The sequence below is a fragment of the Telopea speciosissima genome, chromosome 11 (assembly GCF_018873765.1).
Source record: "Telopea speciosissima isolate NSW1024214 ecotype Mountain lineage chromosome 11, Tspe_v1, whole genome shotgun sequence".
Lineage (NCBI taxonomy): Eukaryota > Viridiplantae > Streptophyta > Magnoliopsida > Proteales > Proteaceae > Telopea > Telopea speciosissima.
The window spans coordinates 42,288,867-42,315,580 of NC_057926.1; the positions used below are offsets into that span (position 1 = coordinate 42,288,867).

At 36.5% G+C, this 26,714-nt stretch overlaps 2 protein-coding genes across 2 annotated transcripts in view; both read left to right on the forward strand.

Annotated features, from left to right (window-relative positions):
* Positions 1 to 12,068, forward strand: part of LOC122645680 (acetyl-coenzyme A carboxylase carboxyl transferase subunit alpha, chloroplastic-like) — a 45,392-nt gene extending 33,324 nt beyond the window's left edge. Inside the window, exon 11 of the mRNA XM_043839005.1 lies at positions 12,057 to 12,068. The gene's annotated coding sequence lies outside the window, so the exon portion shown is untranslated. The remainder of the gene's footprint in view (positions 1 to 12,056) is intronic.
* Positions 12,069 to 19,077: 7,009 nt separating this feature from the next.
* On the forward strand, positions 19,078 to 20,511 carry LOC122645455 (3-ketoacyl-CoA synthase 12-like). Its single transcript, XM_043838761.1, has one exon. The coding sequence runs from the start codon at positions 19,111 to 19,113 to the stop codon at positions 20,497 to 20,499; it is 1,389 nt and encodes a 462-aa protein (XP_043694696.1). The 5' UTR covers positions 19,078 to 19,110; the 3' UTR covers positions 20,500 to 20,511.
* Positions 20,512 to 26,714: the final 6,203 nt, after the last annotated feature.

Genomic DNA, 26,714 nt, shown 5'->3' on the forward strand with positions numbered 1-26,714 from the left:
GATTAAATTTACTATTGCATGGATCTTAGTTAGGCATAGGAGAGTCCCCCCTTAAAGTCCACTCTAGGTTTCTTCAATGCTTTTCATCTTTTACAGATCATTCACGTCATCAAGCCAAATTATGACGGCAACAAGTATATTCCTTAAAATATCCTTTCGATACCCTCCCGAGCAGGTATCTGAAACCCCATAGTGAATGGGTCATGGCTGAAGGAAAACTCGATCATGAACAGAATGACATTTTTCATTAAATTTTCACTTTGAAGTCGCTTTTAAGTAAGAGTGGCAATGAGTTGTCTCAGTTTTGGGTGTGCCCACACTCTGAATATTATTATATAAGAAAACTTCTCCAAAAATATTAAATGGGTAATCTAATGAATGGGCGAGTTTAGAACTGCTACCCACATGGGATGGGTGAGGATAGATCTGAACCCTCCATGGGATGTGGGACCTACGCCCCATGGAGGGGTCAGATCTGTAAAATATCTATATATGAAATTGACTTGAAATAAGACTAGACTTCCAGATCAGCTGGATTGACACGAAAATGAACTTTTTATTTTTATTTTTTTAATTTGTGTGTCACTCACAGTGGGCACTCGCCCAAACTCAGACACTAACGTGTATTAAAAGTGGTTCGTTGTGCGTCATATCGGGCATTTTCACCTTTAAAATTTTGGATTTAAGAAGGTCTGTTTTGGTATGATTTCTATTTCAATTCCATGGGTGATTTCTATTTTGAAAATTTTTTGGTTTGATTTTTATATCATATTTTAGTGAAATAGAAATCAAGTTGAATGAGGAGCTGTTTCAGGATTTCTATTTCATTTGATTTCACTCTTGTTCTTTAATGAGCACATGGTTAATTTGATTAGTAAAATAATAATTTCATGTTAAAAATAAGAGTAAATTACTCCCCCTCCTCTCGATTATGCCCGAATGACAAAGCCCTCCCCTGGGTTTTGAGTAATGACTCTCCCCTCCCCTGCATTCCCAAGATTCTATCAACCGTGTCCATTCCGTTAAAAAGGACTTTAATGAGCACATGATTAATTTGATTAGCAAAATAATAATTTCATGTTAAAAATAAGAGTAAATTACTCCCCCCTCCCCTCGATTATGCCCGAATGACAAACCCCTCCTCTGGGTTTTGAGTAATGACTCTCCCCTCCCCTGCATTCCCAAGATTCTATCAACCTACATTCCCAAGATTTTCACCTCTAAAATTTTGAATTTAAGAAAGTCTGTTTTGGTATGATTTCTATTTCAATTCCAGGAGCGATTTCTATTTTGAAAATTCTTTAGTTTGATTTTTGTATCATATTTTAGTGAAATAGAAATCAAGTTGAATGAGGTGCTGTTTCAGGATTTCTATTTCATTTGATTTCACTCTTGTTCTTTAATGAGCACATGGTTAATTTGATTAGAAAAATAATAATTTCATGTTAAAAATAAGAGTACATTACTCCCCCCTCCCCTCGATTATGCCCAAATGACAAACCCCTCCCCTGGGTTTTGAGTAATGACTCTCCCCCCCCCTGCATTCCCAAGATTCTATCAACCGTATCCATTCCATTAAAAAAGACTGTTAAGTGATGACATCACTCAAAATATTTTCATTTAAACCCCAAAATGCCCTTATTATTCTGATATACCAGTAATACCCCCTAATAACAATAGACAAAATCTCTTCTTCTTCTTCATTTCGTTCGAACATTCCAGTGGAAGTCTCCCTTTCGTTCGAACACTCCGACAGAACTAGCGAAGATATTCTACATTTCGTTCGACCACTCCAGCGATATCAGAGATTACGAATCTTATTTCTTTCGTTCAAAGTTCAAACACTCCGGCGGAATCAGAGAACTTCAAGAAGTTCAGTTCTCCTCTTTTTCCTCTCGTTGAACACTCCGACAGAACCAGAGAGCTTCTTCTTCGTTTCGATCGAACACTCTGGCGCTATTCTTCTACCACCAAGTTGTTGAAGGTAAGGTGTTTCATCATCATATCCAGTCCATAAGAAGAAGCAGTTCAAACAAAGTTGGTAACTCTGGTGCAATCACCCACTATAGGTGGGTTAAGTTTGAACCCGATTAGAATTGACCATGTGTAAGAGGATAAAGGTTTGAAAATTGATCAAAGCGTTAATTTCTCTGAAGAAAAAAAATACAGACAAATGGAAATTCAAGGGGAGGTTAACTATGGTAAGAACAACTATTAAAGTTTGTGATATCCGACATAAACAATGGAAAAAAGAAGAACACAAATTTTACGTGGTTCAGGCCATAAGCCTTACGTCCACGGATCCAAAGCCTACACGACCATATATTTGACTATTGATTTGAATGATTTTTTCAAGAATATGGGTAGGGGTGAGATGGGGAAAAAAAAAAGAAGGTAAAGTCCGTTTCAAACGATGGGTTGGGTAGCCGAGAGAGAGAGAGTTTTGAGATGTTGGATGGATTTTTGGCTGGGATTAGAGGGAATATAGGGGAAAAGATAGAAAAAGAATGAAAGTGAATTTGGGAGGGATGGGCGGTTTCAGTGGGAGGGATTTTAGGGAAAGTAGATATATATATGTGAAAAGAAAAAAAAAGAAAAAAGAGAAGAATGGGTAGATGGGTTGAGCAAACTAAAAGATAGGAAAAAATAAAAAACGATGAACGTGGGTGGGGGAATAAGGAAGGAAAAATGGTATTAAATAAGAAAGGGATATTGGGATTGGGATTTGCGGTGGGATTGACTGGGGTATTCGGGTAAGAGTGATTTGTGAACAATTGCAGCGGTGATGATGATGCGATGAAGATAGCAGCGACTCCAAAGGCAAAGGGTTGCGATTACAATCTCAGGCAAGATAGTGCGATCAAAACCAGAAACCAGCAACAGCAAGTGGAAGACAAAGATCGAAGAGGACCGAACCTTTAAGCTGATACCATGTTAAAGTTTGTGATATCCAACATAAACAATGGAAGAAAGAAGAAAACAAGTTTTACGTGGTTCAGGCCATAAGCCCTAAGTCCACGGATCCAAAGCCTACGCGGCCATATATTTCATTATTGATTTGAATGATTTTTACATCAATTGACACCCAAATATATAGAGGGTGAATGCATAATTACAGGAGGTAAGTATAGTAGGATATTTTAGGGTATCACCAACAAACTTGGTGACCAAATCAGGAAACATATTTGGTAGAATATCTTAGATATGAGAGATAATTACGGAAACCTTATCACCAGCGAATCTTGCCTGGTCATAGACCCGGTCCACCCTTATCTTCAATATACACGTTAACTGATTTTTACATCAATTGACATCCAAATATATAGAGGATGAATGCACAATTACAGGAGGTAAGTATGGTAGGATATTTTAGGGTATCACCAACAATCTTGGTGACCAAATCTGGAAACATATTTGGTAGAATATCTTAGATATATGAGATAATTAGGGAAGCCTTATCACCAGCGAATCTTGGTGGCCCAGTCATAGACCCGGTCCACCCTTATCTTCAATATACACGTTAACAACAACAATAGTTGCCAGTGAAATAAACAATTGAGGATGCTTTGCCACCATTAAAATTGAATTGTTCTAAGACAATAAACACAAAATTCATTTTTTAAAGAAGGTGAATTATTTTTTGCAATTATATCCGTAAGTTCTAATCCCCCATTGAACTGTAAACTATTAATGGTAAACCATACGACCTTAAGAAAATTTAATTCATCAAAACTTCTTGTAACCTATCAGGGATACAGTCTGCACTTTCTTCAGATTGAAGAGATTTAGCACACTGAGCTTCCCTTGTCTTTCATTTCAGCAATAGTAGAGGTACAATTAAAGTGTGTCCCACAGAAGATTGTGGAGACACTGTGCCCTGTGCCATATTCCATGGGGTATGAGCCAGAATGACGAATCGCTTTCTTAATACAGTTTTGTCTTATTTGAAAGAGAGAGAACGATGAGTTATTATTCATTAATCAGAGAAGCTGGATCATATCAATCTTCATTCTGAGTTTGTGAAAAGATTATGGATTTCCAATTAGGATAACTCCAAAGAACAGAGGAATTGAACTACTGGAGTCATGAGCATCATAGTTATCATTTGCTACTCTGTTTGGACAGAAATGATAAAATCTTCTTCCCCAAAAAACCCACATTAAATCATTCATAGAATCAAAACTGTGTGTGGAGAAGTAAGAGGTTTTTTGAAAAATTCATCACAAATGGGGCAAATAGATATGAGAGCAGTTTAGAACTTCAAACCAGATCTCCTAAAGTTGGATAGAGACCAATCAAAGATGCAAATAAAAAGTCAGAAATCTGATTTCAAGGAAATCTGCCAATTTGGCTCCCAACTAACTTCTCAAGTGTTTTTTTTCTGAATCTTCAATAAACGACGAATCTAAGAGGTTATCTTAATCGGGTTTTGATCCATTTACTGTACTCAAACAATAGAAATGGTGGCCATGGCTTTAAATTCATTCTCCTATAAAAATGAAGAGTTTACTGTAAATTTCTTACCTCCAGTACATGCATGGAATGGAAACTCTAATCGTCTGGCATTAATTTGTTAATTTTCTGGGTCTGGGCTTCTAAAAGAAACGTTTTTGATAGTGATGGTGAGAAAGAGACACACTCAAAATAGTCATAAACATATCTTTTATCTGTCTTTGAGCAGGTGGATGTTGTGGAGTGCCATTTTCACCAATAAATTTCCACTTTCCACTCATCTTTTTTGGTCCAAGACGTGAGAGAATAACCGAGATGGGAGTTGGTTGCAGGTCCAAGCGGAGATGGAAGATGCACGTCCAAGCAGTTGCAGAGAGAGATGAGTTGCAGGTTGTTGCGGCAATGGCTGTTTCAGCAGGTGGAAGATGCACTCTCCATCTTCACTTTCTCGTTTCCACAGGTGGGAGACATTAGAGTAAGGAGAGAGAAGTTAGAATAGGGATTTTAGATAAACTGTAAAAGGGTAATATAGTCTTTTCCTATCATTTAACAACCCTTTTTAACGGAATGGGTACGGTTGATAGAATCTTGGGAATGCAGGGGAGGGGAGAGTCACTACTCAAAACCCAGGGGAGGGGGGAGTAATTTACTCTAAAAATAAAACACCATCCCTCTTCTCCAAATGGTCTCACCACCACCACCACCTTTCTCAATGAAATATAGAGAAATCTTTCTCAGAAATTGAACTACTAAATGGATTTTTTTTATTCTTGAAATATTTCATATTGATACAACCAAAACAATTTCAATTGAAGGTTTATACCATTGATTAAGAGAAGGGAGTCGAGGAGTTGAGGGTTTCTTATTGTTTTAGAATATGGATTTACTATTTTACTCTCCTCAGTTTTTGAGTGAACCGGGTTTATGGCTTTAAACAAAAAACAGACGACTACTTTGTCAACTTTATCATGACTCGGGTAAAAATATATATCAAGTCTTATTTGATTCGAACGATTTATGAGTTTCTCGTCATTTATTATTTTGAGCTGGTCTACACAACTGTTGACCTAGTTTTTCAAAATTTTGACTCGACCAAGCCCAATTAAAACCCAATTTTCCAAATATGATTTTAACGTGAAACCATAACAAAATGATTGTGATGTGCTTGGGAAATTAAAAATGCTTGTGATATTTAAAGAACCTGCTTTGAGTAATTGCAAAGGCCACACCATGTTTTTGGGTAAAAACTTTTATGTTTCAACATAAATAGACATTAGGAAAACTTGTCATTTTGTTAAACACTTGAACCTACAAAACCACAAGTCACCATTTCTAATCATTTTTAAACACACGGACTACCCTGTATTAAACTTTACCCAAAAAAAAAACTACCCTTTATTAAACCCAAAATTGACTGGTCTTTGACCCCTTCTACATCATGGTTCGAGGAATCTGTATCGAATCGGTCGATTCGTATCAGTATCAGTGGACAGCAATACTAATTTTTGATCGATCCTGCATTGATGGATTGGTACGGGCATGGACAATATTGTAAAAAAAAGACAAAAGGATATGACTAGTACTAATTTTTGACCGATCTCGTAACTTGGTGCAACAATAAGGTTGCTCCATTGTGATCAAGTGGTCACGGGTTTGAGTCTGGAAATAACCTCTCGGCGAAAAGCAGGGGTAAGGCTGCGTACATTATGACTCTTCCCAAACCTCGTAGTGGCAGGAGCCTCGTGCACTGGGTACGCCCTGTTTTTTAATCCCTTAATAGAGTCAATAGCTAACAAAATATCATGGCCATTTGCTAGCTTCTATCGTTGTGATCAAAAGCTGCATCACCTCACTGGAGGCAATTTGCTCCTCTAAGGATTTAATCCCTAAGGACCATTACCACTTGAAAGCCCTGAAGCAGTCCCCTTGTTGCTTCCACTCTGTTCCTACACCACCAAAATTCATATCCACAAACATAAGTTGATTATGCACATAAATAAGGGCCGTAGAGCTCACCAGACAATCAAACTTGTTAAACAACTCATCAATGACTAAAACAACGTGATCCTCATCTGGCAGTTTAGAGAAGAGATCACACAATGGGGCATAAGTCAGAATTGAATTTGAAGTAGAGGCGATACTAAAACGTGTAGCTGAGGGAGAATCAATAAGGTCTGTTGCACAAATAAATGTGTTCTTGAATTTACGAGGTCTCCCTCTCTGCAACACAAGAAATTGTAATGAATACGAAGAACTCTGCAAAATCTTTATTGATTGATTAAGTAATTGATCTATCCTTCTTATGGCACTATGACCTCTTTTTATACATGTTTCTCCCACGACTTCCTTTCCAAAGACGTGCGAGATTGCCTTCCTTTTCCCCCAGATGATTGAGTCATTCTAGGCTTTGGATAGTACCTGGAGGCGTGATCCCATCCTGATTTCCTGCCTTTAAGAGTCTTCCCATACATGGAGTGTAGTTACCATTCTTAACGCCATTGGGATTCTTTCCAACTAACTTTGCTGATGTGTCTATCCAGGTTTTACCTAGCCTCATATGATATATGAGTCTTTGACGGAATATGCTTCTCGGGCCCCACTCTTCCACGTGTCACCTGGTAACTGGTTCGATACAATATGGTGTATCAAGGTCCAGCAAATAAAAATCCTTAATCCTCATACAAATTGTTAAGAACAATAAAGGGGTCAGGAGAACTATTCCGAAAAAGAACTTGATTTCGATAATCCCAGATGAAATATAGGGTGATGAGAAATACATTGAAAAACCATCTACATTCCAAAGAGGATGAGAGGTTAGAGAGAGAAGATCTAAAAAGACCCGAAAGAGAATCATGTAAGGATGTAAACGGATTGAATATGGTCGGATAGTGACATTATCATATTCATATCTGATTATATTCGGACGGATTCGAATAATATTCTATTAGTTTTCAGATGGATTCAAATAATATCCTATCTATTGACGTCTTTACTGTTTTGTTGATGAGGGTTATGGTTGAGACTTGTGAGTTCAACAACTACCCTTTCTTCTACTTTTCTTAGCCTTTGATTTGATTTTCTTACGTTTTCTACATTTGGTTTTATCTTGTATTTATTTTAATAGATATGTGATTTCATGTATCACAATGCATAAAACAATATATATACACTAATAGAAAATCTAGAAAAAGAATCACATCAACTTAACTTATAAAATTATAAAAAATAAAAAATCTTAATCGAATAGACATTTTATTACCATCCGATTGCTAAACGAATCAGATAATAATCAGTCGGATAGGAGGACTATCATATTCATATCCGATTAGTTTTCAAACGGATTCAGATTCTCCTAACTCTCCTCACCTAATAGGGAACATATATGTCATTTCATAAGAGGAAAGAAAGAGACACAAGGAGGCGTTAACGTATGTTGTACAGCTTGGCAACAATCTTTCTCCCATAAAACAATAAGAGTTGGGGGGGGGGGGGGAGAATGGATCATCTACATGTATCAACTGGTGACCGCACAAGTGAGAAGCCAACTACCTGTCCTATTTTTGCCATTTACAAGGGGAGGAGTGGTTTTTATGGAAACAAAATTAAAATATGATTGACTCTCACATGTACGTTCACCTATTGAAACGTGCAGAGGAACCGTACTCATTTGGGGGGTGGGGGGTGTCAGTCGTTATCTCTAATTAATTTCTAAAGGTGGAGTAATTTAGAGGTTTGTTGATGCTGAAGACCATTTAATACTGTCATGTTCATTTGGACCACAGGGTTTACTTTAGATCAAGCCCGATGGGGAACAACCATGATAGCTAAGAAAATCTATGATGTGATTATTATAGAATCTTAAATGCAATTAAATTGACTGTACCCTAACTTTATCCATAATAGAGTTTCAACTTTAAAGAATGATGTAGATGGTGTTTCAGTTGGTTCTCTTTCAATATATAATGTCTTATTCATGGTGACCTAATTAAACTAAGTCAAACATATAGATCAAGTCAATTTTGTGTTAATTAAAATTGAGGTCATATCTTTACCTTTCAAAACTTGATAAGAAATGAAGTCTTGTTTAAGAAAATGAAACTTAGCTAACTCCTATTTATACCTTATCTACCCTCTTACTTGTACGGATGTGTCCTTTATCTTCGAGGATTATTATGGACTGTTATATATGATTGATTATGTTATTATTTGTGATGGTAGTTTTGATCCAACGTCAGACAACTCTGGTTAGCCAACAAGTCTTAGATCTACTTTATAGTTTGCTCTAGTATCTTAATTTTGATCATGTCTTGTAGTAAATCCACAAGAGTCGGAGGTTCGGGGACTACTACTTGGATACAGAAGGTGTAGGAATTAGGATGGACACAAATGATAGTCTGGACGGACAAAGGAATAATGAAGGTTGGGCATGGAAAATGTTTAATCGTCTCTTAGATGTGTTATATTTGATAAAATCTTTTTGTTATAATATTATCAAACAAGGTAGAGATAGAATAGGGAATAAAGAAGGAAAAAAACTTTGTGGAACAATATTAATATGTCTAAATACTTAATTTTTAATTAATTAAATTTTATATATTCTCATTTTAAAAAATAAAATGGAAGTCGAATCGAAAAAAACCAACAAACCAAATTGAATCGGACCAAGCTCTTAAATTTGTAAACCTATATTAATCTCTATAATTGAAACTCGGTAGGTCTAATTAATTTGACTAGGAAGACGTTTCAAATACCATATATACATGAGTTACTAGACATGCCAGTTTGATGTATCCCATTTGATATCTACGAATGCAAGAATCGACAAACTCGATTCCATGTTGTTCACAAAAGGTCGGGTATTCGTTTTCATCTCCGATTATTCAATAATTTTCACAAGCACAAATTCCACTGTTGATAGACTCAAAAAATCTTTCATATAACAATCCATCATTTTTCCTATTTATTGGTGTTGTAATGAAAAGTATAGGTTTTTGTCACATCTCCAACCATTTCCCTATTAAGTACCAGTAATGGTCCCTTTCCTTCACTTGGTTGTCAAAATTTAAATCAAATGTTGTAATGAATCATAACAGAAGTTGAATATTTGGTCCACAATAATAAATCCACTGACTTGTGCACATGACTTAGCTGCACACTGAGAGTCTTCTAAGTATTCCATGGTTTGAATTTGGCCATTGGTCCTCCACATGGTGAAAAAAAGAGATTTAATATAAAGGATACAGGATAGGAGAGCATCCTTAAATCACTATTATCTTACCTTAATTAGTATTAGATCTTAAATGTTCTGCCCCGTATGGTAGGAAGTCGATAATACCCCTCAATCTCCCTTGACTACAGTTGTGTTCAATGCACGGTTGCACACAAAACCTCAGATAAAGACAAGAGGGGGTTGAAATGACCAAAACTCCCACTCCCTATTTGATGAATGGTTCAAGCGCCATATGCAACAGAACATGAACCCCTTCCTCTATAAATAGTAAATTAAATTTATATTTTCAATTTGGGCAAGAGAATGTTACCCGATTATGTAGCTCCTACACCAGTGCAATAACCAATAAAAATACACATAGAACAATTGATTTGGATGCGATTTCTGATTTCATTAGGGGCTGAAGAAATTCTTCACGCATAAAGATATTATTAGTTTGTGTCTAAGTGCAGGAACCATGATAACCACATGACCTAGTTAGCAATTTTTTTCCTTTCAATTTTTATACCAACCCAACCTACCCTAACCTCGGTAAGGCAAGGCTTTTTTGGTGAGGGTTGGGGGGGTCTTTATGGTTAGGTAATTTAATTTAAAAAAAAAAGGGTTAAAGTCGTTGACGTTCTAGATGAGGGACACTTGCACGAGTCATTTATTGAAAAGAATAATTAATTTAATCTTTTCGTTTGGGTTTAATCTTTTCGTCCTGATCTGCGGACTCTCCCTGGGTGCTGGGCTCACAAGAAAGGGGTCGAATCCTACTCAAAAGTGACTCAGTAGAATCCATGATTTCTTTTGACCAATTGAACATACAATTATCTTGGATATTTAGTCTTATTGTTGTTGCTAATAACTTTACATTAGATTATTCAAAAATGAATCAAAGAATTAAAAATTGAGATAGGATTTTTTGGATCAATCGATTTGGATCTAAATTGGCTGAGATTGATCCTGATTCTTATCAATCCAGACCGATTCTTGTATTAAAACTCGGGTTCTAACAATTTTGGGCAAGAGATTGTTGCCTAGTCACGTGATCCCTACTCCAATGTGGAGGCCAATGAGAACACATGCAGAGACATTAACATAGATGAGATTTTTTGTTTCAGGAGCGGTAGGACGTTTATTTTGCGCGTTCTTATGTCTTAGTGCAAGCTTCACACGACAATTTTATACCGCTTGTTGCGATTCCAAACCAATTCTGATCCGATTCGGGTAATGATTCCGATAATTAAAACCTTAGTAATGAACCTGGTTATTGGTTAGCTTCATATGTTTCTAATTTTTCTTGAATAAAGAGATTAGAAAGGAGAGAGAGAGAAAAAAAAAAGAGAAGGTAACACAAGGCAACCTATGAATTGGGTATTGGGTGCCAAATAATATGGCATCTGTGACACATTATGTCTCATATATCCTCAAGAGTAGGACCCATCTTTTAGTAGATCTTATCTCAGTCCCAAGTTTATAGGGTACAAAACCAACAGGATTAGATGATTATTCATCCTATGATCAGGAATTTTAATTGTACTATGTTTTCCAATTTTTTTTATTGTTATCTAAACAAAGACCAGAATAAATGATTCTGATGAAATGATTAGACAAATTTCCACATAGAATATGTGTTGTAATACATGGAAAGGTGAGCCTTGATATCTTATAATTTATAATATGGGAACCATTCTGTGTATGGGAGCTACATGTGCACGACAACCAATGAGAACTTATAGTGGCATATTAGGGGTGGAAATTCCATCATTCATGGGGGCGGGGTGGTCATTTTCACCCCCAAAGTATTGATGTGGCCCTGCGTCTCATACAGGGAATTTCTGCCTCCAATATGTCAGTGCGCTCTCATTGGCTGCCACGCACATGTGGCCAGTAGCCCCTGCGCTCCCATATAGAGAATGGTTCCCAGATTATATCTATATATATATATATATATTTTTTTTTTGGTAAAGTTTCCCATATTATATTTAAGAAATGAAAAAAAGAAAGCTGCTTGGTTGTATGCCCCTACGTCCAAACACAAGGTTGACAAGAAAGAGAGAGAAAGAGGGAGTAGAGGACGGAAAGGAGGGAGAATGGATCATCTGCACATACGTGCAGGCAGGTTGAACATACACCTCTGAATTTGAGGGGGGTGAATGTTCACGTCCGTGAGTGTATGTGAACGACTCATAGCCGTTCAGATGGAAAATTCCCACAGAATAGATTCCATCTGAATGGCTGTAAGTTGTTCACATACGTGAACATTCTTTGCACACTCCGAATTTTACCAAAAAGAAAAAAAAAACGTACACATACACCTTCGAGCCAATCACATGTTTATTTTATTTCTATAACTACCCATCCTCCCCTTGTAAATGACAAAAATAAGATAGGTGGTTGCCTTTCACATGGTGCATGTACGTACGCAGGAATTGAACTCAAGAGGGGGGGGTTGCAGGAGCGTGCAGAGGGAGAGGGTTGCTGGAAGAAGCAAAAAGGGGGCTGCCATTTTTTAGGTGGGTTGCAGGGCCACACGCATGTGCTAGCATTCATTCCTCGTAGTGGCATTGTTTCATCTTTTGCCAACATGGTGTGCGCAGAAGCTGAAATGGGTCCTAAAAGCAACATACATCGATCATGTTAACAAAATTGCATGATATATTTCTATATCTTTGTATACAAGAGAGGACTTAGACTTATAGATCAAGAGAGGTATTGTACATGTATACTACAGGTATATGGAATGTAATACATGGGTAATACATAGTAATACAAACATGGTAATACAGATATACAAGGATATCCTTAACATCCTCCCCTCAAACTCACTGTGGCAGAATTGATTGGTTGATCCCAACTTGAGTTTGAAAACTAGAGTACCGAAACGACCTGGGAGACGTACAAAGTAACAGTAGAGGCTAATAACTCATTGTGAGCAATCTGGGAAATTTTTTTATATGTTTGGCGTGTTCATGAAAAACATCATTGTGAGCAATCTTGATAACACTTCTATTATCACAATGAAGAAAAGTAGCACTAGAATTTGTCACTTACTCACTCCAATGTTTTCAAGTAGCCAACGTAACCAAAGAAGTTCAGAGGTTGTATCTGCAATTGCACGATATTCTGCTTCCGTGTTGGAGTGAGATGTAAAAGTTTGGTTCTTGTTGCGCTAAGAGATGAGGGAATCCCCAAGAAGAAGCAGAAGTCAGTAGTGCATCGTTGATGAGTGGGGTCTCTAGCTCAATCAACATCATAATAGACACATAACTCTAGAGATGAGTCAGCAAAAAAATGTATATCATGAAAGAGTCTGCCTTTGATATACTGTAGAATGGAAAGCACATCAGCACAGTGGACTGAGCAAGGAGTAGACATAAATTGACTGACGCGTAATCTACCGTATAAGCAATATCAGGACGAGTCACTGTGAGATGAACAAGACTTCTCACCAATTAATTAGCGATAAAAAGTTGCATGCTGAAGAAGTTTTTTTTGTCCGTAGGATACCCTCGAGTTCAGGGGCACAGGCTCCAAGTTATAGAGAATCTGCAACATAAATACGGCATTCCAACACTATATGCACAATCTTTTTCTGGGGATCTTTGAGGTTTCTAAGGGTTTTAGTGGCATTTTAAAAGGCTCCTAAGGCTTAGAGGTCATCTTACTCTAATGGGATTTTTTCCTGAATTCTTCATAATTTTTTGGGAATTTTCTAGCAGAAGTCAAATGGTGTTTAATTTCTGGGGCTTGCAGAGGTCTCTAAGGGGGTATCACAGGATTTTGATTTGTGAACAAATAAGGGAGCTAGGGGGCCGGGGGGGCTACCTATTTATAGGATTTTTTTCTAGGCATGAGTTTTTAAGGATTTGTTTTGGATTTTTTTTTTGTATTTATTTCAATTAAAAAGTAAAAAATATAATTGTACGTGCATGTCACGGTACGTGTGGTCTTGAAAAATTTTCGGTTTCATTTATCTAGCCCTCGATCCATTTCCTCCATTACATCTAATAGGGGAGGAGTGGACCCCACCCGGATAATATGTTCGGGTAGGGGGTAGGGTGGTCATTTCTTCTCCCCTATGAGATGTAATGGAGGAAATGGAGGGGCAGATAAATGGAGACGATAAAGATCCTTGTGTCCCTCACATACACGCACTGCGCGGCCCAAGTGTCGATCACCCACACTTGATCCATTTGTGATTCGGCCGGCTCTACTCATGGTTGACCCGATTTTGCTTTTGTTTTTTTTTTAATATACTGATGTCAGCTAAGGTCAACCCATGGGTTGACTCGGGGATCGACCCATGTTCTGACTTCTGACTGGTCTGACCCAGATTTATTTATTTACTATTAATTTTTAAATGTTTTCCTTAAACAAAAATCATAACTTTTAATCTGTAAGTTTGATCCGGGAAGGCCCTGCCTCTTGAGTGTGAGACAGTCTGGCCACTTTCCACTACTTGGTTACATGATCTCTGTGAGCATGAAGCCAATGTTTGAACACACTCTGATAATCAGTAAATCCGTAAGCTTGATTTTCGTAAATCAAGCATCGTTGCGAAGCTCATTCTAAGTACTATCCAATGGCATGAAATTTGGGTACTGATTTGGCAAAAAATGATATCCAAATTAAGCCATTTTTGCACAATCTTCAAATATACAATATTTATGACTAAATACACTTAATTCATGTATTTTAGATTTTTAGATATCCCAAACGTAGTTTCTATCCTAAGAATAAATTGTATAAAAATCCTTTGCAGTATCGTTGGGTGTGCGGTACACATCCTATGGCATAGCAAAGGCCATGTGTGCCATATATACCATGTGACCTCTGCTGTGTCACAGGATGTGCACCGCACACCCGGCAGTACTACAAAGGATTACCCTTTTTTTTTTTTATGAGTTGTCCATTAAAAGAAAATTGCATAGAACTGAAACTGAAAATTATCCTTAAATTCTCTTCTACCTGGCCAATTGTATCAAGATGTACCAATTGAAACAGATAATATTGGTGACTTGTTTTGGTTCAAATCTAGTTGGGGATTGGTTAAGCCCTAACATTGAATTGAGGGCATGCAGGGGATTGAATCAGACGTGCCAACAATTGCCATACTGTATCAACAGAGCTTTTTTTTTTTTATGTCATTATGATATCATTGAATGCATCCAGCTCTATAAACTTATTGGGAACTGTTGAAAATAGACATCCTTTATATTTTACATGTGGTGCATGTATGAGATTAATTAGATATTGAATGTTCAAATCAACATTCCATGTAATTGAAATGTGTGTATGTGTAGTCACTCAGGTTTAAGAAATTATCACATTTTCGAGTTAGTTCGAGTTTTTATTAAATTCGCGTTTTTATTGAAGTCATTTAAAATTTACTGAAACTAGTTTTTTTGTTGGGTTATATATTATTCATAAACCATAAGTTTGGTTTACAGTTAAATAAACTCTAGAATTTTTGTTTTTTTTATTTTTGTCTTCAATATTAGCCCTTTTTTTCTTCTTACATGTGAAACAACCATATCCTCAATCTCTATTCACTCTGAGATCATTGGCTAGGCCTCTAGAGCCTGCACAAGTGTGTTGGCCAATGGGAGCCCATTTGCAAGCATCACCCTAATCAGGATTTCCACCTTTCCATGGGGCAGAGCAGAACTTTTGCGTGCTTCTGTGTCTAGGCGCAAGAGCCATGTGAGCCATGTGACCAAGTAACATTCTTTTCCCTTAAAAAATAAGAAAATAATTTGACTCACCCTCTTCACTGGGTTTTGAAAAGCACGAGTTGAGGGGGAAAAAAAACTAGTTTTCCAACTATCTAAAAACACATAAAGGGCAATTTCAAGGATTACCTAAATTTTTTATAGGAAAAGGTTGGACACACTGTCAATATTGTGTAAGCTAGCGTCTTATTTGTCTATCTCTCTCCCTCCTTTGAAATGACCCCCTTGCCTCTCCAGTATGATATACTCCGTCCCATGCTCCCATTAGTGCATGCATTAGTTTCTAATTAGCATCATTTAGGTAACACGTGCATCATTCTTCGGTTCTTCCAAGCCCTAATGACATATAAAGAACTACTTAAAGAGGATTTACTCCAATAAACTCAACATCCAATGTAATATTTTAGGGTGTTTTCTTCGCAAGAATGCGCATCTGTGCACTTCCGTTTTCCCTTCACGTCTAAGAGGGGTGAAATAGGCGACAGATAGCTCGCTTCCAAGCCAATAGGATAGGCGGCGGGCCGGGCATAGAAGTGAGTCGCCAGAAGCTTTCGGTAGCTTAGCTTGCTTCCAAGTCGACCTGGTCGTGAGGGTGCCACAAGGTACTGTAGGTGCTGACTTGGATCTTGGGTGATAGAAGGGAAAAGTGTTAGGAAAAAATAATCCTTTAACACCTGTGTTCAAGTTAACGAAGATTCACAACGATAAACAAATATGTAAAAAAGTAATAATATATTGAAACAAATCAATCCAATTGCAAAAACACAACTTTTAACATGGAAAACCCTGCTCCCAAGAAGAAAGAGGAGAAACCACGGGATCTTGTTCAGGTAAAAGCTTCCACTAAGATAAATAATGGGGTTACAAGACCCTCTAGTCAATATTAGAAACTAAAAAATATCAAGAGAAATTTTTATTTTTGGATTACAGAGCAATTCACCAAACAAAGGTGGATTCACAAGATCAGAGATTCACAGCACTCTCATCTCAAAACCCGTTGTAACAAAATAGGTAAAAGCCTCAGTACCTTCCCTTCTTCTCTTGACAGAGAGAGCACCTTCTTGTCGCAACCCAAAACGAGTGAGAACCTTCTCCTTGCAACCCAAAACGAGAGAGAACGTTCTCTTCTTTCTTTCCTCTCCTCTATTACCCTCACGAAAAAGCCAGAGCCGAAAGAGATCTCACAATCACAAGAACTTCATCGCACAGATTTCGAACCATAATTGGAAACGGATTAAACTTTCCATCCCCTTGTTTTTTTACAGTAGTGACATGTAATCTCCTTCCTTGATTTGTTTTTATTTCTCCCTCGATTTTAAATTTTTTTGGTGACAACCGCTTCTTGTTGAGGCAAGCCCAATGATATTCTTCTTGTCTTTTCATTCAACAGACTTCATGTTACTTAACTCAGTGAGAACACCCCATTTGGTGCAGAATTGCTAATAGACAAAACTAGTGTCTCTCAACTATCAAGTAATGAACTAAGAAGTAACGGGGCTTGTAATTCATCGTTAAGCATTATCTTCATGATGGAGAGCTAATTCACAATACTTTGCGCCTTGTTCAAATGAGCTTCCTTCTTTGGACTTCTTGTTCACAAGTTTTCTAATCAAGAAGGATTTGTTACCAATAGTCTTCCTTTCATACATTCTTTCTAATTTCTGCCATAGTAAATGCGCCGACGTCTCTATGAACACGTGATGAAAAACGGTGTCATCCAAAAATTGACGGATAGATTCAACGATTTTCCGATCAATAGTCTTTCATTTTGCATTAGTCATCTTTTCGAGTTTCGTCGTATCACCCTCTACGGTGAGTATAGATCCTTGCAATATAGCAAGTCTTCCATACTTCTTCGTTTGAAAATGATCATGCCACCTCAAATGACTTGCTCGTAGCTTATCGTGTATCGGAGCTACTCCCAAATCTATCTCTTGAATACAAGCTATGTTAATCCTTCTTCTCGTCATAATATCTATCAATTCTAAACTCTTGGATACTCATACATTCAAATTGCTACATCACCTTCCCACATGGCAAAACTTGAGATTGGTCTAGATAAATCCTCAACACTAGTTGGTTAAAAACAACAGCTTTTTCCTCAATAGTGTTTTATTCATTTAGATAACATGAAAGCATATTATAACAATTGAAATTTATGGAAACTGATCCATGATAATGAGGAACTTAGCTTTACACCCTATGGGAGTTGGAATGTAAGCACATCATCATCCAATTTTAGAAAACATGGACTCTAGACCTAGAGGAAGGGTTGAAGATATGGAAGTATGAACACCCTTTAACACCTGAATTTTCCGCTTTGTTGATTGTGCTAGATATGGCAAGAGATAAAGGAATTCAGTGTCTCCACATTGAATGTGAAACTAATGCACTTGTTTTATGCTAGAGGAAGCATTCCATCACATGGATTTTTTTTACGGAGGTGATCTAACTTTAATAATTATCTTTTTACAATTTCATTGCAAATATCTCATTGCTACAGGGAAGCAAATTCAATGGCCAACTTATTAGGTAGCAAAGAAAAGAACCCAACTATTTCCTTGGACTGTATGTCCTAATTTTATACATCGTGATATATTTTGGGACTTAAAGGATAGGCCCAGATACAGATGTGAATCTTGATGCTCTTCTAGTTTTTTTATATGCTTTCTTACTTTGTAGTTTCAACTGATACCAATGCCAAAGGCTGTTCTGCAAGGCAAGTAGCTTACTTTATGTTTGTTTGGCCCTAATTGTTTGTTGGGCGTTAAATCATTTTTATTTAATCTTGTACATCTTTAATCGCCTTATTAACGAATCTAACTCTTCTCAGGTTCCCTACCCGGTCAGGTTCGTAGGTTCCTCTCATAGGGGGCCGAAAATGATGACCTCACCCCCTGCCCGAACACACTGCCCGAGTGGGGTGAGATCGTCATTTCCGCCCTCCCTATGAGAGGAACCTACGAACCTGACCGGACAGGAAACCTGAGAGGAGAAAAATTCCTTATTAACATCTAATAACTCAACACGTCACTTCTAACTTGTGAGAAAAAAAAAAAACCTAACAAAAATAAGTCTGACAATGTTCCCCCTCCCAATAGTTTAAACATTTTTCACTAACACTTACAATCATGATTCCAAATTGATAATCTTGATTGCCCCCTTTTGGGTTGGTATAGGTTTCTCTACTTACAAGCATGATTTTACCTCAAACCTTTTCCTTTTACGTTTTTATTCAAACAAAAAAACCCTAAAATTTTCCGCCCTTTTGGGTTGGTATATGTAGTAAAGAGGCCCACGTTCCATAATTAATTTAGTCTCCAAGTTGGTGGTCGTTATGATATATATATCCATAAAAGAAAATTCCCTTTTTTTTTTTTTGTTTCCTCTCTCCTTGTTATTTTCACTTTATAACCTATTGGTTGGAGTTGGAAGTTGAATGGCATTAACCACTACTCTACCGACACTAACATTAAAGCTTAGTCATGTCTCACTCATTCAGGATAGATGGATTAGGGTACCCAAAAAGATGAAATAAAAATCAAATCAATTCAATTCCATCCATCCAATTGGAATCTTTCTCAGTATCTCTCAGAAAAAAAAACAACTCTGTTGCCTATATAAATGTGTACCCAGGTCAAGCAATTTGCACACCCACCCACATACCCTTTTCTCTCTCTCTCTCTCTCTCTCACATTCATCACATTCATGGAGCTCTCTATGACTGTTTTGACAGTCCTAGCTCTTCTCTGCCCACTATTCCTTCTTTGGAAACTCTTTAACCAATTGAGAGACCAAAGCTGCTATGTATTAGCCTATGAGTGTCACAAACCAACTGAAGATAGAAAGCTAGACACAGCTCAATGTGGTGAAATCATCAAACGTAACAGAAACCTGAACCTTGAAGACTACAGGTTTCTCTTAAGAATGTATGTTCGTGCTGGTATTGGTGAAGAAACTTATGGTCCAAGAAACATCATTGCTGGTCGAGAAGAATCACCTTCACTCAAAGATGCTATTTCAGAGATGGATGAATTCTTCTTCGAAACCCTAGATAAGCTTTTCACCAAAACTGGTGTTACACCTTCAGAAATCTCTATTCTTGTTCTTAATGTTTCTATGTTAGCTCCTGAACCATCTTTAGCTTCAAGGATAATCAACCATTACAAGATGAGAGAAGATATTAAAGTCTTTAACATCTCTGGTATGGGTTGTAGTGCTAGTATTGTTTCTTTGAGTGCAGTAAAGAATATCTTCACCACTCATAAGAATTCATTAGCTATTATGGTTACTGCTGAATCAATGGCACCAAATTGGTATACAGGGAAAGATAGATCTATGATTCTTACTAATTGTTTATTTAGATCTGGTGGGTGTTCTATCTTGTTAACTAATAAACCAAGTTTAAGATCTAAAGCTTTGTTTAAAGTTAAAGATTTAGTTACTACTAATCTTGGTGCCATTGATGAAGCTTACAATTGTGCAATGCAAACTGAAGATGAACATGGAAGGAAAGGTTTTAATCTCAACAAGTCATTACCAAGTGTTGCTGCTAAAGCTATGCTTGAGAATCTTAAAGTGATGGCACCTAAAGTACTTCCTTTAAGGGAACAGGTAAGGTATATGGTAACAAGATACCTTAGGAAATGGAAGAGAAGTGCTGGAGAAAGCAAAAGAGGAGTTAATTTTAAGACTGGTGTGGATCATTTCTGTCTTCATGCAGGTGGTAGAGCTGTTATTGATGGTGTTGGTAAGAGTTTAAGACTTTCTGAATTTGATTTAGAGCCAACAAGAATGGCTCTTTATCGATTCGGAAATACTTCTGCAAGTAGTCTTTGGTATGTTTTGAGTTATATGGAAGCTAAGAAGAGGTTGAAGAAAGGTGATAGAGTTATGATGATAAGCTTTGGAGCTGGTTTTATGTGTAATAGTTGTTTATTGGAAGTGGTTAGAGATTTGGAAGATGAGAATGTTTGGAAAGATTGTCTTGCTAGGTACCCACCAAAAACCCTAGTGAATCCTTTCATGGAGAAGTTTGGTTGGATCAATGATGAGAATTTGGATGAAAATGTGGTAGATATTTATAAGATGCTGTGAAATCTTAATTTATTAATTGGGTTTTTGATTATCTACTAGCTAGCTAAGGGTTTTTTGTTTTTATATTTATTGTCTCAATAATGTTCTACTGTTGTATTGTGTCAGTCAGAAAATATAGTACAAAAAGATGGAAAGCTTAGATATAGGACTTGATTGTGGCTTTCCTGGTAAATTGCACCAATTGTATTGAATTATTATCATTCATAGAACAGCATTTAAACTTGTTTGTTGTAAGAGAAAGTAAAATAAAAAAGGAAGAAGTTTGTTTTATTAGCAGTAGGGATAGATTTGGTATGATTTCTATTTCAATTTCGGATTATTTTCATGAAATAGTCAATAAATTGATTTTTGGTTGAGAAATTGTAATTGTTTTGGTTGTATCAATTTGAAATATTTCAAGAATAAGAAATCCATTAATTGGTAGTTTAACTTCTCAGATTATATTGTCTATATTTCCTTGGGAGAGCTAGGGTGGTGGTGTGGTGTGGTGCCGATGGTGAGACCATCAGGAAAAGAAGAAGGGTGGTGTTTTATTTTGTACATCCTTTTTCCTTCTCTTTAATATAATCTCTGCTGATCTTTAGCAAACAAAACCCATGTACGTGCTCATCAAAGAGCAAGAGTGAAATCAATTTTAATTTCAAAATTGAAACAGTTTCTCAATTATTTCAAAATTTCTATTCTACTTGATTTCTATTTCACTAAAATAAAGTCCAAAAATTAAATTAAACAATTTTCGAAATAGAAATCACCTCATGAACTTGAAATAAAAGTCATACCAAATCATGCCTTCATCTTTCTTCAAAAGAAATAAGGGCAAAACGTATATTATAGAAAGACCCATCCAAATATTTTACATGTAGACACTAATTTCTCTTGTTCAAATATAAAAATTTAATCCAAATAAAATTTGTTAAGGGGTAAAATAGAGTTTTTTTTTATGAAAAGAAATAATTAAAGTAATGAAATAAAACCATTTGTACATCATTATTAACATTGTTAAAATTCTTTTGTACCAATTGGGTAATAAATGATAGTTGTTGGAAATCAATTTCAAAATTAGAAGCGTACCGTGATATAACCGGCCATGCATGTCAATACATTCGAGATATCCAATGAAATTGCCACATCATTGATCCACGTGGCATTATGAGATGATGGACCACCTTGATAAAATGATCAAGGTCAGACCATTCAAATGAGTTTTTTTTTTTTTTTCCCAAAGAGGAGGGTATACAAAAGAATGAAATGAAAAATTACAACAAGATGAAATTAGTACATTTCCTTTGTACCAGAATGGAAACCCTGATCCCTTATATTTTTCTTTTTATTTTATTATATTTTATTTGTTCGTTAAGTCTTGATTCTTTATGCTAATAACAAAATGGGAAAAGGATTACTAACCGGTGCTTTGTGTGGACGTGTTACCTGTGCCCAGATACAATCCGGTGCGAAAAAACCATCACATCCCTGGTCCCAGTTAGCGTTCTTTCTCCCTAACAAAATCTTAAACCGATAAATTTAATGAACTTCTCGAGCAATGGAAGCATGATATATATTCTTCAATTCTTAGAATATTACACACTTGATCTTGAAAAAATAATTGTGAATAGTCACTATAATAGGAATATTTGCAGATTACCTACTTAATTTCCTTAAGTTGCTTAGGGTTCAAATATTTAGAGAAGTCACAAACAGAAATAATACAAAATTTTCTCTTGTTCTTTTTAATATATACCATGTGGCTGTTATTTGGGCTGGATTTAGTTAGAAAAATTTCTCCCTTTAATATTGTTTAATTTAGTGGGCCGATGTTCTCTGCACCACAGTGCATGTGGGCATTTCGATCAGCTATTCAATGGGCGGTACGTTCATTTCGCCCATCCCATGTGTCTATGCGTAGTCTGTGCCCCGATGCAGAGAACATTTTCCCTTATAGAATGGAAAATTTACACCCAATTTGTAATTGTGCTGAATTTTCCTTCATCCATGCTGAAGAGAGAATCACATCTGATCATCCATGGGCTCTTATGAGACTTTGGAAACAGTGCCAATGACATTTTGGATATTAGTCATATAAGGGAGAGTCATTATAAGATCACGTACAGTAGTGCATGGATATCTCTTTACCCCGTTTTTAGAGAAAAACTTTCTTCATATAACATGGAGGGTTCAAGTCTGTCCCCTCCCATCCCCATGTAGGTAGCAGAGCTGACCTTTACGTACCACACACACCCCCCCCCCCCCCTCTTTATTGCTACTTCACTCTTGTCATGGATAAGGGTTCTATCCTTCACAACCTTCCCCGGCCACGCCTTTTATGTGCTCTTCTTCCCTATTAATTATGTTATGTTATTTCTCAAACTGTCTTCATCTTTCATTACTCGTCTCTCTCTTTCACACTCTCTCACATTTATTGTCAAGTCTCTAAACATCTCTCTCTTTCTCTCATGTGTGTTTTAGAAATTAATTGTCATATTATTAGAGACAGTATCGTACTGTTTCTAAAACAAATCTCCCACTCTTTGATGTTGACAATGATTAAAGAAAAACAATATTGCGTCCACAACCCCACTCCACAGGACCACAACAAGAAATTTCATTTTTAGCAATGGAAAAACGTCGCTAAAAAGAGTCATCTGTCACTAATACTTTTCACAATAGTAGAAAAAAAATTAAATTTTGAAGGATTCTATTGATAAAAACTACGTCATTGATTAATTAACCCAATAGCATGTTGTCGCCAGAGCCCCATATTTCTTTTAGAGAATCCTCTAATTGTGCAAAAGCAACTAGAAAGAGATTCTTTAACTAAAAATAATTCAGTTTAAACGTAGAATACGTATCCAAGAGCTGATCTATGAGCACCCTCCTTCATTGACGTAACTACTAGGGGAGTAAGCTGATCTACGATCATTTTTGCTTGCATTTGTCAAAGGGTAGCTTCCGCATCTTTCGTGCCTGGTGAAATTGTTGTGAATGATTATTACAGCTCTTCAAATACGGCCTATTATGTTTAATTATATATGTACAGAAAAAGCCTCTCGATGGGGAAAATATTTTTGGTGAAAATGATAACATTTTTCGTCGCTAAATAGATGTTTAGCAATGGTATTTTCCGTAGTTAAAAAGGAAAATATAATTGTGAACTTTAGCGACACATTTTTTTTGCCGTTGTTATAGTGTACTCTACTGAATTAAAATTCATTGCTAAAAAAAATTAGTTTTTTAGTGATGGAAAAAGTTCCATTACTAAAGTAATACTTAAACAAATATAAATTATTTTTATGGAGAAAGTTTTCATACACGGCTGTGTAAGTTGTGTATGTGAGAGGGTGGGAATTTCAAGGCATTAATTAATGGGTCGGGGTTTATGACTTTTCCAATTCTTTGTGAGAGCGAACAGGACCGTGCATGCATACACGGCCGTGCATGAAAACTTTCTCGTATTTTTATTTACAAAAAATGTTTTTCTTTATTTGTAACGATACATTGTCCATCTTATAAAATAAATTAACAGCACATCCATGTGACATAAGAATTCATTGATTTCATTTCACTTAGAAAAATGCTATACAACAACCAAAGTATTTACATCTCCTAAAAAATATTCATCAATGGGAGCATTGAACAATGCAAGCATTTGTAATTGCCCATTGGTGGTGTCCAATTAGTCTTCAAATGATCATTAGTAGGAGGAACTTGGCTATCCATTCCTTTAAACTCCTTCAAATGAGAGGACCTGTACCAAAACAAATATTCATGGCATAATTCGGCAAACTTGAAGGAATGAGGGCTTGGCTTGAAGAGGGTGAAAGATGCCAATTCGACAGGCCTTTTGCCATAAATTTTGCATCATAAACATGTTGTCTTAGGCCTGATTTGGTATGATTTCTATTTCAATTTTGGATTGATTTCTTGAAATAGTCACAAATAGATTTTTGATCAAAAAATAGAAATTGTTTTGGTTGTACCAATATGAAATATTTCAAGAATAAAAAAAATCCATTTGATAGTTCAAATTCTGAAAATAGATTCTCTATATTTCTTTGGGAAGGATGGTGGTGGTGGCAACGGGATAGTGGCGGTGGTGGTGGTGACGATGGTGGCAGGGTAGTGGTGACGTGGAAGTAGTGGCGGTGGTGATGGTGGTGAAGGGGTAGCGGTGGTGGTGGTAGTGGTGGCAATGGCAGTGGTGGCGGTGGTGGTGATGGCAGGGTAGTGGTGGTGGTGGTGGTAGCAGAGTAGTAGTGGTGGTGGTGAGACCATTAGGAGAAGAAGGGTGGTGTTTTATTTTACCCATGAAATTAACCATGTGCTCATTCAAGAGCAAGAGTGCTAAATGCCTAAATCAAATGAAATAGAAATTTTGAAACAGTTCCTCAGCTATTTTAGAATTTCTGTTTCACTTGATTTCTATTTCACTGAAATAAGGTGCAAAAATCAAACCAAACAATTTCAGAAATAGAAATCACCTCCTGAAATTGAAATAGAAATCATACCAAATCATACCAAATCATACCAAATCATGCCTTATTCTTGTAACACCATATGTACATATAAAATACGGAAGATCAAGACAAGAATGATGGACTAAACTTACATAAAATTAAATCTTTATAGAATACAAATTATTCCAATAAATCTATTGCGTTATTAATATTACACTCATGTATATTAGAGATTATTATCATGCTAGTTTAGTTGGGTCAAGTTGATTAAAGTGATAGTTTAGAGATTATTAGCAAGCTGAAACATTAACCAAATTGATGGAAATTGTATGATAATATAAGGGATTTTTTTTATTTTTTTTACCTTTTTTTTTTTAGGGGAGGGGGGGGGGGGAAGGTACCAGTCAGGAGACTCGAACTCGAGACCTCCTGGTGAGCATGGGTATGAAGTGCACCACGGCTCACCAACCGCACTAGGCAGCTACTAGGATAATGTAAGGGAGTTGAAATGACATGCTACTAGGAGTTTCCATAGTATAAAAAGTACTATTTTGGAGCTATCTTCTAATATGTTAAGATGCTAATGTTGGCCTTAATTGCATAATATACCCACTGTTTTCACATACTAAATGTATACTATTAGTGTATATTCACAAATTAATTGAAATTAAAAAATATTGGACTGTTATATGCTTAGAACCTAGTATAATGTAATCACTTCACGACTGTTAAGGAAACTTACTATGATGTGGGAAGCAGTTTGCTGTTTGGGAGTGTGGCCTATATATGCCAGCACTCCCACGTGTCTATCTCTCTCCTCCTTAAAACAAGGGGGCAGTGTCTTTTCATATGGGAGGAGAGAGATAGACTCATAGGAATGCTGGCGTAGGTCAAACTCCCGGACAGAGTTCTTTTTCCCAAAACATAATGTAATCACTTCATGGGACAACCAGGCTTAATCTTATATCAACAGTTGGGGAAAATTTCATGTGAATGGGTCTACGTAAGAATGAATATGGGGTTGTTTTCATATGATTGAATCATAATGGGATGAAATGTAGGTTTGGTTTATTAGTCTACGCCCAATATATGGCTGAAAATCTAGATAGATGATGAGGACCAAAGTATGAGGGAAAATAATGGGGATAAATAATGAACATAAGAATTTAAATTAAGGGTTGTTTTAAGGGGTCTTTAAAATAAAAAAACTTTGTAGAAAACCTAGGTGAATGTTTATATAAATACCATGGTATTTGACACTTGAAGTAGATAAATTATAATAACAATAACGGAACCTTAGATTTGTTAAAGTTAAAATGATAAAATCCTAAGATAAAGAAGGACGTGCTTATGTAGGTGACGCAGCCGGTAATTCAAGACATTAGTTGGAGAGATTTCTTCCAGTTTCTTTCGAATATAGACAGTACGTCTTGGTGAGTAGAACATTGGTTTACTCATGTTTTACAAAGTTATTATTTTATTTGATGATGTCATTGCATGTTAATTTATCATCTATTTTTCGATTGATGTGAGTAATGATTTATTATTTAAACATTGAAGTGATCGAAATGATGTAAAGGGAAATATATTAGGTGGGTGGATGGAAATGGAATGAGATGACCCACATAACTGGCACCCCTTGTCAACAGGGAGACAGGTGTTGAATGGGCATGGTTGACCTTACCAAAGTTACAAGTCCTCAAATAATATTTGATCGTTAATCATCTCAAATGAATCCTATAATATTAAAATCCGATAGTTCTC

What these genes read in the sequence shown, in the direction of transcription:
- LOC122645455 (XM_043838761.1), top strand. Translation starts at nt 19,111, where the DNA reads ATGGAGCTCTCTATGACTGTTTTGACAGTCCTAGCTCTTCTCTGCCCA.